Genomic DNA, 18,357 nt, shown 5'->3' with positions numbered 1-18,357 from the left:
CACAGAAAGGTCCAAGCCGGGATTTGAACGGGGGCCTTCTCACTTTGAGACGAGAGTGCTTTAGAATGCATTTTTACACAAAAACACTATTCACTGTTAAGCAGATACATTTGTAAACCATTGCAGCAGAAGAAGTCAAAGCTTTTAAATTCAGCAAAGGCAGGCCTAACTTTTTTTTAAAGAAATGGAACAGATGTTGGAGTCTTTGGAAACAGATGTTTTACATCTTTTGTCAAGCAAAGGAACACTCTGAGTCATCCTTGTCCCCTTTAATTTTCTGTGTCAATGATCAAAACGTCCACATAATAGTTGTACACATGACCATTCTGCAACAACCAGATTAAATTGATTTTGAGGTAATCTGATAGGCTTGCTGTAAATTTGAGAAAAAATAAATAGCCTTATTCCAAAATATGTCTGCATTCCTTTTAAATGCTCCAAGTGAAAAAGCTCCCTGGATTGATTCTACTCTCTCTTTGATGCTTGTTCAGACTCCGCTCTGAGAGACAAAAGAACAGACGAAAGCAGCTTCAAAGAGGAGCTTTTTCTGCTCCTCTTTTTGCTCCAATCCAAGCGGGCAAATGAAAGGCGAAAGTATTTGGAAAGTCGAATAGTTTGGAGATGCTTTTAGAAGTCTTTCGTCTCTTCAGACCAACTGAGATGCAGGAGTTTTTCAGGTTGTTGAGGCGTCGTGTCTGATGATAAACTTCACAAATATAATGCTGTTCAGGAAAAGCTTCTCATTTTAGAACGGGATGCGACATGCTGCAGCACCTCTCAAACACATCCAATCTTCCTCAATTTCTTTCTTAAACTGTTTGATTTCACCTCAATCTTCTTTCTCTCTATATTCTAGACTACACACATCAGCCATTTTGTTAGGTGCACCTTGCTAGTACCAGGTTGGACCTATTTTGACTTCAGAACGGCCTTAATCCTTTGCGGCATATATTTAACATAGTACTGGAACATTCCTCAGAGAGTTTGGTCCATATTGACTTGATAGCATCACACGGTTGCTGCAGATTTGTCGGCTGCACATCCATGATCCACCACATCCCAAAGGTTCTCTTATTAGGTTCAGATCTGGTGATTGTGGAGGCCATTTGAATCCAGTGAATTCACTGTCATTTTACAAGAAACCAGTGTGAGCCATCAGAACATGGTATACTGTGGTCAGAAAGGAATGGACATGGTCAGCAACAATACTCAGGTAGGTTGTGGCATTGGAACCATGCTCAGTTGGTACTAAGGGACCCAAAAAATGGAGAAAAAAAACGTCCCCCACACCATTATACCACCACCAGCTTGAACCATTGATACAAGGCAGGATGGATCCATGCTGTCATGTTGAAACCAAATTTTGACTCTACTACACTCATCAGCCATTTTATTAGGGGCACCTTGACGCAGTAGAAACAAAGACTCATCAGACCAGGCGACATTTTTCTATTCTTCTATTGTCCAATTTTGTCTAGCCTGTGTGAATTAATAATAATAATAATTGATACTTTATTTATCCCGCAATGGGGAAATTCTTCTCCACATTTTGACCCAGTGGTGAGCTTCAGGCTAGCCGCGCTTTGGGGGTGACAGCTGGCTGGGGAGAGTGGGGATCGATCTGCCAACCATTCGGTTTTTGGACGACCTGCTCTACCGCCTGAGCTAAACTGCTGCCCCTTTTGTAGCCTCAATTTCCTGCTCTTAGCTCTCACTCTTCTTCTGCTGTAGCTCATCTGCCTAAAGGTTGGACGTGTTGTGCGTTCAGAGATGCTTATTTGCTGATCTTGTTGTAACCAGCAGTTTTTTGAGTTACTGTTACTGTTGCCTTTCTATTAGCTAGAACTGGTCTGGCCAGTCTCCTCCGACCTCTGGCATCAACAAGGCATTTCCGCCCACAGAACTGCCACTTACTGGACATTTTCTCTTTTTCTGACCATTTTCTGTAAACCCTAGAAATGCTTGTGCGTGAAAATCCCAGTAGATCAGCAGTTTCTGAAATACTCAGACCAGCCTGTCTGGCACCAAGAACCATGCCCCATTCAAAGTCACTTCAGTCACCTATCTTCACCATTCTGATGCTTGGTTAGAACTGCAGCAGATCATCTTGTTCATGTCTGCATGCCTAAATGCATTGAGTTGCTGCCTTGTGATTGGCTGATTAGAAATTTGTGTTAATGAGGAGTTGGACTGGTGTGTCTAATAAAGTACTAAAGTGGCCAGTGAGAGTAGTTGCAAATGAGACTTTAGATGATTGAAGCAACAATGGAAAATCCTTCAACAAAAGCAGAAATCCAATTTGTTAAAAAAAACCTGAATATTTCTCTTATAAAATCTAAAATAATATAAAACCGATCACCAAATTAGAAACATAAATGGTAAAATACTCGAGGGGGTTTATAAATATTCTTTGTGTTTTGTGTTTTTTGATGAGCAAATTCTGGATTCAGTTTGACATAAGCAGGAATCAGGGTCTGACACTATCATCTGCACTCTAAAGTGCAAATGTGTCAGGAGTGTGAACAGCCTGGAGGCTGGTGTGAAGGTGTTTGCCTGTCTCTCACCACCAGACTGACTCCAGACGCGTCTGAAAATCTGTCGGGCCGAGGAGCAAAGCAGGATTAATTCCTCTTCATGTCCTGTGTCTACTTTGCTTCCTTTGTCTAAATCAGAAGATCCAATTTAAATTGATGTTCATGATGTTTGTTTTTCTTATTTTGGTTATCACTTTCTTAAATTTAGTTCAACTTCAGAACTTAAATTTAAAAGCTCCTGACATTATGTCTGTTGTGGCAACAGAATCTTGATGCAGACTTATTAACTAGATGAAGTTTGGTGTTTCGAGGCAGCAGTTTAAGTGGTCCAAACATCGTTTATGGGGATTTTGTGGTTACTTGTTACACATCTACAAAGTCTGCAGCTCTGCGTGTGATCTTAATTAAACTTTCTCTGACTGTGCTTCTTCACATTTTTTTAAATTCTGAAAAGTTGCCTAACATCAAAAGGATCTGAAATCGGTTAAGTTCAGTTACATATAATGGGTTAAAAACATATTTAACTCTGAAAAACAACAACATTTCTTATTGGAAATTGAGAGCTTCTCTTGCTATTTTGATATGACGACAGTATTTGGAGTTTACAGAATCTTTTTTTTTTATTTTTCCTAAATAAATTTGATTGTTGCAACTCCAAATCTGACATTAGAAATCAGAATTCTTAATTTTAAGACAGAATATCTGACTTATGTTAGAAGTAAATGTGACATTATGTGACTAAATTTCAATTGGTAAAGTTCTTGAAGATTGTCAAAAAAATAAATAATTGTACACAACTTCTCTCACTGCACACAAAACCTACTATAAATCAATTGTAGATAAAGTCAGAATTTTTTTTTTCATAGATTCTGTTGAAAAATAAATTCTTAATAACTAAATGAAAACAATTATCTCCGCCCATTATTCGTCATAAAGGTTGCTAGTGTTTTACAGTGATGTTGTAAAATCTGATCCATGCTAACCATCACATCCCTGAGGACTGGCGCTGATTAACTGTGTAAGAGGCTCAACCTTCACACTTCTCTGCACCACTAGTGGCTTTTTGCAGCCTGAGCTCTGAATTATTCAGCAAAGTATAAATGAGCTCTTGAATTTGGAGGAGCAGATATAGATTGACGATAATCTCTGTGCATGAGCACCAGGAATTGACTTTTTGATATCGGAACAGGCTGGAGAGGTCTGCTGGAAGCGTGTGCTGGCAAGCAGCCATGACTGAGGTTATTGTGTTGAAGTTACAAAAGTAAAAAAGAACAAGCGTAGGACTTCTATTAAAACATATTTGATCCAAATTTCACAATGATTTTTGGAAATCAGTCATAACTCAATCTTTTTGTGTGTGTCCACAGGTGCCCCTGGCTAGCAAAGGTGATCTCTCCTGCTGTGCCTTTCTACAATGGCCTCGTCTTTCTCTTTGTCTTGGCCAACTTCAGCATGGCAACCTTTATGGATCCTGGTGTTTACCCCAGAGGTTCGTACCCAAGTTACCCCAGCATTTCTCACCACATGCCTATTTCATCACAGCACCATAAACGGCCTACAGTACAAATCTATGAACCTTTACAATAGCCGCGTTTACATGGGCAAAAGTAATCGGAATGAACGCCTGATCGGAAAGAAAATGCGTCATGTAAACGCGCCGTTCGGAATACTCTGCCCCGGTCAGACTCATTCGGATCAGAATTTCTTTCCGATCGAGATAGGTGGGTTATACCGATCGTTTATCCGATCGTAGAGCATGTAAACGGTCATTCCGATCGTGTGTCACTGCTGCTCTGGTTTACGTCACGCATAGACGGTGTTTCGCTGAGAGAAAGCTTTGGAGCGCATACGGGACCGACCAGCTCTGCGGACACCCCGTGAAAAGCGCCGCTCCGCTCTCGCCCCGCTGGCTCTCCCCTCTCTTACACCCCTCACGGGGGAGATTCGGAGGAGGAGCGCTCACTCGGTCCACTGGCACCCGAGTGAGCAGAGCAGCTGGATTAATAATGTTGTGTCGGGGGGGGGGGGGGGGGGGGGGGGTTACGTGTGCGTTTTGTTGTTTTGTTATGTGTGGGAGAATTCAGACTGCGAGCCGTCCCGCCGCTCTTGGTTAGCGGCTGCAGGACTCAGGAGGAACCGTGTTCGAACAGAGCTCGGGCCGCTAGCTCACAGAGTGGCTTTGGGGCGGTCTGTGTGAACTTTCAGAGCAGAAATAAATGTCGCTCAGTCCTTAGAAAGCTGCAGATTGCTGCGTTTCTCGCACGGTCCTGGATTTTGTGTCCATCCATCAGGCTAATGATGTTAGCCCGTGTTAGTCTGTCCTAAGCTTTCGTCCAGCTTAATTCTTCCACAAAAAAAGCACTGACCACACAGATTAAATATAACGACGAGCGAACAGGCAATTCATAATATTCATGACATTAATAAAAGCACGTTTGGAAGATCGTCTCGTATGTTACCGAGCTGCTGCATAAATGTCTGTGGAAGCGGTTTGTTTACAACGGGACCTATATCCGCATCCGGGTGATTTTTACACTACTGCGCATGCCCAAATGATTCATTCCGAACGAGAGTATGAGCCATGGGAACGTTTGTTCTAATCGGAAAGAGGTTTTCTGATCCCATGTGCACTGGTGAATTTTAACCCGACCATTGATCCGATCAAGATATTCTGCCCATGTAACCGCGGCTAATTGTCTTGTCTAACAGGCTGCTGTTGATGGTACTCTAAATGAACATTTGTCTTGAGGTTAACAGGATCCTTTAAGATGTCCAACTTTCTAAATTTAACTAAAATATTTAGAATTCACATGGTCTAAAGGTCAAAATCCAAACGTTGGTTCTCTGATTATTTACCTGGTCAGACTCATAAGCACATCTGCTGTACTGCTTGGAAGATACAACACTAATTGAATTGTATTATATTAACCTGGAAAATGTTCTATTTTTTTTCATTCTCCCCAAAATAAATTAGGTGGATGAAGTTCATTTTGTAAATGCAGAAAACAAGACTCTGAAAGTTTTGTTAGTTTACCCTAATTTACTCAATGTGAGCTAGATATGGATAAATGAACTGTGAAGAAAACTAATAAACTAATCAGAAAAAAACTTGGTGTCATTATATTATAGGCAGGGCTAGACAGAAAAATCCATAAATATGTTTTTACAAAGTAACATGAGCATCAAAGCCACACAAAATGCTATACAGGTGTCAAAGTAAATATGATTAAGGATAAATTGGCCATAAATGGATTCATATTGCCTTTTTAAAAGAGGTAATGGTATCAATGTTTTACAAATGGTTAGAAAAGAACCACAAAAGCTGCTTTAAGTGGTGTAGCTTTGATTAAAAATGCTCTCATTTGTGCGAAATGTAACAAATGACAAACATTATACTCCAAAAATAAATCACTAAACATTAGTTTGTAAGTTGTAAACTCATACAAACGTTTATTTTGAATCTTTTGATAATTTGTTTCATATTGAGGGCCACTGTATCATTCTATTACCACAGGCAAAATGCTACTCTGCCAAAATGCATGATTTGGAGGAACACTAATTGGGAAGTTGAAAAATCACAACAACAAAAAAAGCAAAAAAAAAGTCCAAAAATACATTTTGAGATATAAGTAAAAGAAAAATCATTTGCTTTAGAGAAAAATTAATTATTCTCTAACAGGATCAGTTTTCCTGTGTAAAAAATCTTAAACTGAAATGTGAAAGAGCTGTTCGTTAGCATTAGCTGTCACCAAATTGATTTCAACACAGCTCATTGCAGTTTCCAAAAACACTTTAAACCATGGAATTTGTGGAATTTGTGGGCAGAAAAAAGATTGACCAATTTCTAATAAGTCAATATATCTGGCATGATATAACATATCATTAGTATTTTATCAGGCTAGCTTTGCATAAAGCTAGCTAGTTTTGCAACCTGAGTGTCCAGAGTGGCATGTAGCTTGTTTTTCTCTCTGGCTGACAAAAAAAAGAAATGAGTATTTTTTTTTAAAAAGCAAGAGTTAATTTTTTAGCATTGGTTACAAGTTAGTGTGTACAGTTTTTATAAATGCCACAAAAAATGCCACAAGAACATGTTAAAAACACTAAAAAACATGCATTTATTTAGAGTAGGTCTTTAAATCAAGAGGCCTTGTGTGTTTCATAAATTCTCCAGAATGCCCGTATTTTAAAATATAGAGGAACAACTTTGGTGAAAGGTTTGATCTTCTTAAACTTTCTTTATAACTGGAAAAAGTATAAAGATCCGCCCCAGTTATAACCATGTTTTCGGTGTTTTTAGCACGTTCTCGTAGAATCTTGTCATGGTGGAGGACATGTGAAGAGAAAATTAAACTTAAAATTACATTTCAGAGTATTTCTTTATTGAAATTGTTGTGAATCAGGAGCAGACTAAAAAATACCGTTTGAAAAAGATTTTAGTTATGTAAAATCTACAATTGGTGAGCCACAAGCTCCCAGGTCCGCTCCATTGTGATGCATTCACTTGAAGACAAATAGATCCATGTATTGTCTTTGTTTTCCACATCTGAACTAGATTTTGGATCAAAACTGTCTCAAAAGGGATTATGGGAAGTGTTGGCAGGCTAACTTGCACTAACAGTCCCGCCCACAAATCAGAAAACAAACCTAATTTCATATTTACAAAGAATGTTACTTTCTTATTTCTCTAGATAAACCTTTTAAAGACCAGTTAAAAACAAGACTTCTATATTATCATGATCAGGATTACTAAGAATCTCCACAGAGAGCTGCTAATGTTCACCTTCTCACCTGCTAATTTAACTATTCAGCTAGGTTTGGAATAAGACATGTTTTCTTCAGCTTTTCAGCAAAATCAAGGAATCGCTAGATGTAGATAATACCTTCCTGTTCTACAGTCTTTTAGGCAGCAGCCACGGAGGCTTTCAAATACACAGTATTTAGTATCTATGGATAAAACATACAAATAATCTTCTTATGTTACCAAACAACAGTAAGTAGGGAACAAACCTGCTAACTATAGAGTAACATTGACATGTTATCTGTTATACAAGCAACCACTTTATAAGGATTCAGGCTTATGAATTAAAAAAACAAACAAAACCATAAAAACAAATGATCCTGGAGTTTTTTGTAATTATGGTTTGTGATTGCACATTGGAACATTTTGCACTGAAAGTCAGACCACGTATTGCATATTTTTTGCTGTGACTGCTGTAATTGGCTGCGAGCTGTACATTAAAACTCTGATTCAGTGCTTTGTTTGCTCACATGTAGACCTTGCAGCTGTGAAGCTCCAAAAGGAGCTGCGATTCCGTCTGCTGCTTTCACAGGCGGTCACCTCTTAAAATCTATTTGAATCGACCCTAGAGCTGTAATAACAGTCATTTTTGCTGTGGAACTATTTATTTCTGTGGCCTGCTTCTTACTTTCTTATTCACTTGCATTTGTTTTGTGAAGGCTCTGTTACTGTATTCCATTGGCAGTTCTTGTTGCTCTGTGCTGCTTTTCACAGATTAATGTGCTCTCTGTTTTTGGCTGAAACACTTTTTCTGCTGTAATTTGGAAGAAAAAAGTACTAGAGAGCTTCTTAGAAATTATTAGAGGCTTTTTTTGTTGGAAAACTCTTAGAGAAAATAGGTTTTTCTTCTTGATAAGAAAATATTTCTTCAGAATACGTCTTCATGAATGAAACTAAGTGGTTCCATTATTGATGAGTCAGATTGTTTTTGTTATAACGATCTTTTTTTGTTGCAAAAATGTTTGTTTTTTTGTGTCTCCACTGGAGGTACTGTAATGTTTAGGGTTGTTTAACATGCCTCCATATCAGCCTCATCAAATAGAGCCACTAATCAAATCTGCACTTCTTTCTCAGAGTGCTCATTTTTGCCACATAAATGACCTGAATCCCTTTTTTGTTTCAAAGATTTTCTTTGACATGCCAATCTTATCACCTTCATCTTGTCGTGCAGCTAACGAGGATGAAGACAAGGACGACGATTTCCGTGCGCCGCTCTACAAAAACGTGGAGATCAAGGGCATTCAGGTCCGGATGAAGTGGTGTGCCACCTGTCACTTCTACAGGCCGCCTCGCTGCTCACACTGCAGCGTCTGTGACAACTGTGTGGAGGTGTGTACTGACACAAACCCACCGGGCTTACACACTAGAACCAAGCCGGTAACTGGAGAGAGGAAAAGCAATCACTGCAGAATTCAGATAACATCTCTATGCGACAATTCTGCAAGAAATTTAGACAATGCTGTCGTAGAACATCATTATAATAGGAGTGCTTATAAAACGTGTTTGTCGATTTCCATTTATCTATAAGCTTAAATTTAAAATTCTTTAGTGTGCCAAAGATAATATAGGATTATGCTGTATATATGGATATAGTTTACTCTGAATATCTTAAGAATAGCATGATATAGGCCCTTTAAAACATTTATTAGCATTTGAAAAGCCTTTTTAGACATTTATAAAAATGTAATAGCATTTAAAAATCCTTTTTATTAGACATTTATAGAACATTTATCTGCATTTGTCAAGAAACATTGCTAAGACATTTATTAGTATTTTTTGATGTCTCACAAATGTCATGTAGGTTTTAACATCCTTTTATAGACATTTTTAAAAATGTGTAGCTATTTTACAAATGCTTTATATTTATTAATAAATAGGTTTTAAGATAATAATTTATGTAATATTTGCATCTTTCCTGATAGTTAATCTATTATTTTCCAGACCCTCAATCTAAAGCGTGACAAATGTGTTCATCTTCACAAGGCTTATTCATAAATCCCTTATAAGCTATTGATAAATATATCAACTGTGTCTTTAATAGTTTATTGAGTGTTTTGCAGCTTTCTAGTGTAAAGTGTGTGCCTTTTCTTGCCACAAAGAATGACTATTTATTATGAAAAATGAACTGTCCCATTCCCATTAACATCCTGCAAATGTACATGTCAGGGCGTTTACACAAATACCTGTAAGACTTACCTGCAGACAGAGGTGTGTCTGGGATATAGGAATGCCCAAGGAGGCAACAGCCACCCCCTTTTGCCATGCTGGAAAGTGATCACCCCAAATAAAAACTGTCCGGAACACACCGAAGCCTGCGGAGAATTTGATGCTTAAGTGATGGCATTCGTGAAGGTGCTGGGGTTCACATGTTTTTTATAGGAGTTGATTCAGGAAAGAGGATGTGTTTTTTTTCCTTAATTAAGGGATCTCCAAATTGTAGCTTCTCTCCTTTGCTGTTCTCCAGGACTTTGACCATCACTGTCCTTGGGTGAACAACTGCATCGGGCGGAGGAACTACCGCTACTTCTTCCTCTTCCTGCTGTCGCTGAGCGCCCACATGGTGGGGGTTTTCTCCTTTGGTCTCATTTTTGTCCTCCACCACAGAGAAATGCTGGGAGCTCTGCACACAGCCGTCACGTATCCTTTAGCTGATCAACCTGTTGCTGAAATGCACATTTGTAAGTGGTGGCTCTGGGAAGAAGCCTTAACTTTGATTTTATTCAGTCTGGTGGTGATGTGCGTCGCAGGGCTCTTCTTTATTCCAGTCATGGGACTCACTGGGTTTCATATGGTGCTTGTAGCTCGTGGTCGGACAACCAATGAACAGGTTAGAATTCCAATGAGATGCTCTGTCTCATCAGCTGACTTAAAAATCTTTTTTTTTTAGATAAATCCTCATGAGCAACAGTTTCCTTTTTTTATGATAAGCATTGAAAATTCAAAAGTGTTTTTGTTTGTTTATTCGCTGTGGCCTTGTGCTTTGACTGCTGGCGCTGAACAAGACAATGTATTCCTCAGGTGACGGGTAAGTTCCGTGGAGGAGTAAATCCTTTCACCAAAGGTTGCTGTGGCAACGTGGAGTATGTCTTGTGCAGTCCCTTGGCACCCAGGTAAAAAATGCTTCTATACGGATCTTTTAAACGCGTGTCCTTTCCGTGGAGCTGTGCACGTGCATTTGCACGGATTCTGTGCAAACAACAAACGCCTCACTGCTTCAGACACAGCAGCGTATAAACATGCTCCAATGTGGCTGCAAACAAATGCATCCAGCTTTAAAGCAGTCAGCAAAGCCTTGGAGATGAGGAGAAATGGTTCACTCGAAAAACCATCAGTTAATGGGAAGCTGTGCAGAGAGTCTATTCGCTTTAAAACAGAGTTCCTGAAACGCAGAAGACGAAAAATGTTGTAAAGGGGTTATTTGGTTGAAATACAACATTTTCCTTTGAGAAAACTCTTCACATACGTATCAGTCCAAACACTCAAAGATTAGAGTGATGGCTCTTTTAGTTATTGACATTCTAACAGAACTGAAATAATGAATTAATCCAGCAAAAGCCCTGTTGTAATTCTGCTGTGTTTTATTGTAGGTACGTGTTAGACCCGAAGAAAAAACCTCACATCAAAATTCAGCCTCCGTTCATCAGACCTGACACCTCAGAGAGGCATATCACCATTAAGGTCAGCGACAATGGTATCCATGGCACCATAATCCACTCCAAGGTGAGTAGCTCACGCTAACCACTGACCTGTTTTTTTTTTCCTTTTCCTGTCACCGTGTTGACCTTCAGCCGGAGCTGGTTCTGATCCAGACACATTGGGCAAGATTCAATGACTCGCCAATATTTAGAGAATCTCTTCACGTCCACATCACTCAAGTGAAAGAATTCTTTCGCCCAAATTAGGTTAAATGTAACCAGTTCTTCTTAGGATTTTGGAGGAGATCAGAGAGAAGAGGAGAATTGAAAGTGAGGAGAAGAACCAGTGTGATATGATCGGTGAAGGGGGTTTAGAAAATGATCCAAGCAGCAGAGCTTTGGACAAACTTAAGCTTGAGGATGGTCTTTCATTGGAGACCAAAAGAAATAGAGTTGTCAATTTGGGATGTATGGCAGTGGTTAGCGCTCTTGCCTCACAGCAAGAAGGCCCCGGTTCAAGTCCCGGCTGGGGGACCTGGACCAAAACATCAATGGGGGACCTTTCTGTGTGGAGTTTGCATGTTCTCCCTGTGCACGCGTGGGTTCTCTCCGGGGTCTCCGGCTTCCTCCCACCGTCCAAAAACATGTTTCATAGGTTAATTGGTTAATCCAAATTGTCCCTAGGTGTGAGTGTGAGAGTGAATGGGTGTGTGATTGTGGACATTCTACCCTGTGACAGACTGGGGAACTAACCAGGGTGTCCCCTGCCTTTGCCCACAAGTGGCCGGGATAGGCTCCGGCAGCCCCGTGACCCCGAAAGGGATAAAACGGAAAAGAAAATGAATGAATGAATGAATGAATTCGGGATGTGACTAATGCATGGACCAGAGGAGCTTTGGTGGAAGATGCAAGAAACTGTCAGATATGGTTAATATTGTTGAGGAGATTAATTCTGCCCAAAAATGAGGGTAATGGCCCCCTGTGTTAGTGTCTGTACGTGCGCCTGTGAGGTCAGGGAATCATTATCAGGAGATGTTGACTCTTACACAAAAACTGGCTTAAAATTCAGCTTGAAACTGAAAAAAAGTGTAGATCAGAGTATCTATGGCAAACAAAATGGAACAATTTTACATTTGAAACCAGTAGTTTACATAGACCTCATAAAAACACACATGTTTTTTTCTCACCGTCAGACATGAAATAAAATTACACCATGGTCCGGGTGAATTCTTGATTCTTGTTGGCTGCTGGGTGTGCGTTGAAATGATAATGCACAGAGATAATGCACACCTAAAAAAGACGTTTCGGTCACATAGCCTAAATGTTCTGTATCACTCTGCTGGCTTGTTTAAAACAAACTTTAGCTTCATCATCTGGACAAAAACAAGTGGTAAGAGGTGAACTTTCTCTCTGAACTGATACTTTATTTATTTAATCCATCGTTACGATCAGCATATCGCTTTCCTTTGCCGCTCCAGTCGAGATCGGAGGTCGTGGCCACCGTGGCTCAGTCACACCAGTTCTGTCAGGAGGAAGGGGCCAAAAGTCGTACCCAATCTTGTGAGAAGCTTGTGGAAGGATATCCAAGACGTTTGACCCAAGTACTGCAGTTAAAAACCATTGGTGCCAAATACTAATGAAATGAACTGTTTCAACTTTGAGCTCTGATAAAAGTAATAAAAACTTGTCTAAAAAAAACCTAGTCTCATTATTCTGGCATTTAGCAAGGAGAAATAATTTTGTCCATTGTAATTGACCTAAAACAGGAAAAGTTTACTTTGTGATGGTGAGAAAAAAAGCATATGTGTGTTTTTATGTGGTGCATGTAAACTTCTGGTTTCAAATGTACCTACTGTCTAAATTGTCAGAGTGAAAAAAGCTATTTTCACAAAAATGTGAAGCTTTTATGAAGTTGTTTCATTAAAATGACACTGAAATGCAGCAAACATGTTCAGGACATGAGTACAGTTCTTTAAAGTCCCAATGTGATCATCTTTAGATGTATTTTCAAAGCGTTCCCAGTGGTCTTTTAATCATCATTATGTTGTTTTTAGCCAAAATCCAAAAACCTGTGTTGCTTTCTGTGACATAGCTTCTGTAGAGCGGCAGTAGTTCATTAGAAATTCATCTGTGAGTTTTGCCTCTGAGTTAGCCCACCCCTACTTCCTGTCATCCGTCTGTTTACACGCTCTCCCACTAGCCTACAGCCCTCACAACCTCAACTTAGCATTACTGCTGCAATAAAAATGCTGAGCAATATCAGAGATATCCAGCTGTACAGTTTTGAGCCTGATGCCAGCTCAGACGAGGAAAACTAAGACGCACATGGATGCATCACAATGGAGCAGATCAGGGAGTTTGTTGCCCGCCTAGTGTGTTATTCATCTATGTAACAAATAAGATCTTTTTCCAAATCATTTTTTCAATCTACTCTTTCTTCACAACTATTTGTATAAAGAAAACTCAGAAATGTAATTTCATTATTTTCATCAGTGGGAAACTGGGGGGCTAATTTTAGAAATTACACCCTAATTGGCTGTAGTTATGGTTGAAATGTCATTATTTGTTTTTTTTTTGGTAAGAAATACTTTCAAAATACAGAAAATTGCTCTTAAAGGCGCAGATTTTTACATCTGAGTCTTATTTTTAATAACTGCAGTTAAACTCATCCTGGATGGAGACAAATGTTTTTTGACTAAAAATAAGTACAATCTATTTTTCCCCACATCAACCTCTAAAAGAATTGCCCAGGCAGAGAAAACACCAGGTTCAGCATCTTTACCAACAGCATATGGGCCTCTTTTCGTTGTGGCACTTGCCCACCTGTTCTCTAACGCTCCGCCCTCTGCCTTGCAGTCCAAATGCAGCCTTGACGGTTTGGACAGCAAAGAAATGCAGCCGCCACTGCCGCCCAAAGCTGACAAGTACAGCCAGCTGAAAGCCCCGCAGACCTCCAGCGAAGGTAAGAACATCCCTCCCCAAGCTCTGTCAGTCACCATCCATCCCATCCATCCCTTTTCTGCTACCAAGTGGCAGGTCTCAAAACTCTGCCCCAGTTCACGAGAAGGCTCTAATTAAGCCTGATGAATGTTGGTTGCAGTGGCGGGTTGCAGATGATCGCCTTTCCGAAACCCAGCCAGAGAACCAGCCTGATCTGTGGCGATGAGGCAAACCCAGCTCGCCAAATCAACACATTTGCCGGACAATTTCAGAGTGAATCATTGGAACATGAGTCACAGCATTTTTTTTTTCTTTCCGAGGTGGTGACTGAATGATCTTTAATCAGAACTTGCTGCTGAAAATGGTTACCCACAGGGGCAGATTTCTGTAAATCAGGAGTCTGCAGGGATTTGAGCTTTGAAGCAACCAAACATTCAATAGTATGAGTTGGGTTAATAATGTATAAAGTGGGGTGGACGGCAGGTTTTCTTCTGAGGATGAAGAGGGTCATGCTGCATTATGTCAGGGAGTGTTCTCTCACTGCTTGTTCGCAAAGTGCTGCTGCCACCTGCTGGTGGTCAGGAGGAAATTCCAGTAGGAACTTAAAATGAGCCGTTTATACTCATTTTTATGTGGCGCTTTCACCTTTTATCTCCAGTGTTTTGCTTTTTTCCTTTATGTGCTCCAGAGAGTTCTCTCTCCGGGAGGACCCACCCATCCACCCCTGCCATGTACAGATACAGGCCGTCCTTTGGCACCATGCCGAAGGTTCACTACCACACTGCTGAAGAGAAGGTAGTTATTAAAAACATGACCCATCTTGGTTTTATACTATCAAAGCGTGATTTATTTCATAATTGTAGGTCAGTTTTTGTCATTGTTTTCCTTCAGCTTGTCCCCTCACAGTTGCCATGTTTGAGTTTAATCTCTGCTTCCTCCTCAGATTATCATGTCAGAAGACAGAAAGACTTCAGCTATCCTCGAAGAAGGCGTCCGTGGCCATGACTACCGATCTGAGCCGAATCTGGACCTGCCCGAGTACGCCAATGCTCCTCTCCACCGCACCTTTCAGTCGTCCCCTTTCCAGCTGGACTCGGACCCCGTGGCCTCTCGCACTCTCAGCCTAAAGCAGGGGCCGTGCCGCCTGGAAAAGGGCCAGCTCCAGGCCCTGGGGCCTCAGACGGCTGCCTCCACCTCCTACAAGGGTGCCTTTTCACCAAACACCCTCTCCAACAGAAACGGTAGCCTGTCCTACGACAGCCTGCTCAACCCCAGTATCTCCCCAGCCGGTGCCAATGAGTGCAGGGCCCACAGAGGGATGCCCCCCATGGGGTTCCATTCCCCCTACCTGCCCAACAAAATGTGCCACATCAGGGAGACGGAAATACACAGACAGCAGGCTGCCCCCGCCTACAGTCCGGTTGTGATCCCTAGAGGGATGGGTCGACAGTCCCCCCACCTACGGGACAGGGACTCCTCCCCAGTGCGCTATGACAACCTCTCCCAGACCATCATGGCCTCCATCCAGGAGCGAAAGGAACTGGAGGAGAGGGAAAAACGCAAGATGATGCACGGACGCTCCCAAACCAGCATCTACACCCCGGACTCTGCCGCGTTCGATGGGGGTTACGGTCTACCGACCAAAGCTTGCTACCCGGAGGGGCCTCGTGGCTCTTGCTCCAGAGGCCCAACGCCCCCAACCTATGGGGGCTCCCGGGACAACCTCATGGGGCTTGGGGTGATGAGCTACGGTCAAAGAACCCCTGTGCAGCGCTACGCTGGCTCCACACTGGGCCGCGCCCCTCGGACTTCATCCACCTCCCTGCACACAGATCACAGTAGCACCAACAGCAGCCAGAACCGGACCCCTGGCCCCGAAGGGCCCTATTGCTCTCCGGTTCACCAACCTCACTCCCCTGCCATGCCCCGATCCCCCTCCTACTCCCACCAGAAACTCTCCTACATCAATGCTCATGAGAAGACAGAGTCACCTCGACTGGGGGGCCAAAGGTATGAGTCCTAAGAGTGCCCCTCCCCCTGTGAGACTGCATGCACTGTCGTGACCTGGTGGGTGGGGAATGGTTTTTCCGCTGGAAACACTCCCGGACATCCTCAGCGGTTCATACCGATATCTGTTCGCATCTGTCACTGATCCTCACGTCTCCTCATTCTGATTTGTTTGTTTGCCTGTCTAGAAAACATCTTTTGTACTATTGTGTGTCAAATGAATAAAAATGCTTTGATTTATTTATTTGCATGTTTTTCATGTTCATCTAACATCCCTGAGTTGTCCTCTTTACTAACAAGTGTGCTGGGATCCTTCCAGCTCGTTTTCCATGTCTGTCCTTAGGAACGGTGTTTATTGATGCAGTCGGTCAATGGTCAGCCTTCGTTGATGTTCAATCTTCTGAATCTTTTTTTTCTGTTCTTCTCTTTCCACTCAGAGAGGCTGTGAAAGTAAACGGGCAGATGGACTGCCACACGAGCACCCAGAATGCCTCCCTGAGCCCTGGTCGCCACAGTAACGTCAAAAAGGTGACAGGTGTCGGAGGAACAACGTACGAAATATCCGTGTGAGGGGAAGAAAAAAAACAGCAACGACCCCAATAAATGAAATTCTGTGTTCTTCTGCTTTTGATAAGATATTAGACCCTTTGGATCTGCTGTTTTTTGGAAGTTCTGGGGTGGCAGATGATGCTACAAACTGTTCTCGTAGGGAAGTTCTGTAATTCTGCTCCTCAGACAGAACTGGAAGCCGGTCGTGTCCCTCACCTGAGCCCCGATGAAGCCTCGGTGGTTCTACACGTCACCAAACCTCATGAACGAGTTCAATTCATTGCCGAAGACCTCTGCCGTTAAGAAATCTACGGTGCTTCACCTCAACTTTGTGATGGTGTCGTCTTTTGAGAGGAAATGGACGAGAAGAGATGGGGACACAAACAGGAAAATTCTCTGATCTAGTCTGGCGGTTGCATTCCAAATTCAATGAGAAAGGCTCGTTTTAAATGAAAACCCTTTTTTTGTTTGTTTAAATAAAAAAATACTTTTCTCAGGAATTAATGCAAGCTGCAGAGATTCTACATGATGTATATTTGTCTTTTTCCAAATGCAGGTTTTCTTTCTGAGATTGTTTGTTTTCTGTTATACTTACAATTATGGAACATAAGAAAATCTCAATTTGTTTTTTTTTGTTTGTTCTTAAAGTTCAGATCAACCCACAAGTGATTACTAAGAATCTGAAAACTAGAATAATTTGTCAGAAACATTAGTTAAAAACTCCGTTGTTCAGGTTTTTGCCAAAATTAAATAAAACATGAAGGGTTTTCAAAAGTAAGCTTCATACATTTCATGCTTAAACCTCTTTTCTGTATAAACTTGAGTTTTTCAAAGCTATGTTTGATTTTTTTCTTTATAGTTAAAGCTAGGAATGGATGTTGAGTGTTTTTCTTATAAATTATGACTTTTAATGGATGAATAAGATCAAAATGGATCAATCTAAGAAAATATAGTCACTTCTATTTTGCTGTGTAATTAAAAAAAATGAAATGAAAAAGGTTTAAATGTTGTGGAATTCAAATATAAATCCATGGTGAACATTTACAGTCCATATGGAATGTGGACTTTCTGTACTGTCTGACAGGGCTTTTGGTTCAACTGCCATGAAACTTGTCCCATGTGGCCATAAAGACCTGGAACTCCTCAAAGCTGTCTGGTACAGCTATGTCGTCACACCAGTGACTTTGTTTCCACTTTTCAAAGGACTTGGATGTAAAATGTTCCTTTTTGAGGGGAAACCATAGTTGCCTTTTTGTTTTATTCTTGTCAAAGAGATGTTTACTTCACAAACTGGCTGAAACTTTAAGATTGAGCTGTGGTTTTGTTTGTGGCTAGCATTCTAGAAGACGTGGGTTTTTCGATGGTAAACACATCTTCCAGGATATTTTGGAGATGAAAGCAGGACGGAGGCTGTGTGGAGGTTACCGCCAACGCCGTAGTTCCCGCCCCTTTTTGAACGCGTCACCCAGCTGCCTTAACTAGGACGGTGAAGCAAAGCTTGCTGCTTTTGGTGGCGAACAGGGCTAGCTTTCCCCACAAACCGGACGGGTGTGCAACTTCATCTTCAGTTACAGAGGACCCCTGAAAAGTCCTCATTTGCCTACAATGACAGCATATCAAAATGGAATTGATGTCATTTCCCCTAAAGATGACTGCCGTTCGTACAATGTTCATGTCTACAGATGGATGTGACTGCATGTCGGGTCGTTCCTGACAGCTGGTGATAAATCCATCCGCCACAGGCTGCTGGTTTCACTGTCCAAACCATGTATACCACGAGTGTAAACGTATTTTTGTGAAGAGGAAATATTCCCATTGATCTGAGCAAAGTCAATAAAGAGTTTCCCACTCGGGTGAATCAAACTCATACCTGACCATTTTTCCCAGACAATAA

The 18,357-nt window shown here is 41.3% G+C and overlaps 1 protein-coding gene across 1 annotated transcript in view; it reads left to right on the top strand.

The window, feature by feature from the left end:
• zdhhc8b (zDHHC palmitoyltransferase 8b) overlaps nt 1-18,326 on the top strand; it is a 69,715-nt gene extending 51,389 nt beyond the window's left edge. The window contains exons 2-11 of the mRNA XM_004072857.5: nt 3,902-4,023; nt 8,504-8,661; nt 9,797-9,969; nt 10,057-10,159; nt 10,351-10,442; nt 10,920-11,052; nt 13,824-13,929; nt 14,596-14,702; nt 14,851-15,917; nt 16,352-18,326. Coding sequence (XP_004072905.1) covers nt 3,902-4,023; nt 8,504-8,661; nt 9,797-9,969; nt 10,057-10,159; nt 10,351-10,442; nt 10,920-11,052; nt 13,824-13,929; nt 14,596-14,702; nt 14,851-15,917; nt 16,352-16,484 — 2,194 coding nt within the window. The 3' untranslated portion in view covers nt 16,485-18,326. The remainder of the gene's footprint in view (nt 1-3,901; nt 4,024-8,503; nt 8,662-9,796; nt 9,970-10,056; nt 10,160-10,350; nt 10,443-10,919; nt 11,053-13,823; nt 13,930-14,595; nt 14,703-14,850; nt 15,918-16,351) is intronic.
• The last annotated feature ends 31 nt before the right edge of the window (nt 18,327-18,357 follow it).

This window comes from Oryzias latipes, chromosome 9 (assembly GCF_053564925.1).
Source record: "Oryzias latipes strain Hd-rR chromosome 9, Olatipes_Hd-rR_3.1".
NCBI lineage: Eukaryota > Metazoa > Chordata > Actinopteri > Beloniformes > Adrianichthyidae > Oryzias > Oryzias latipes.
This window is presented reverse-complemented; position numbering and strand designations above follow the sequence as displayed.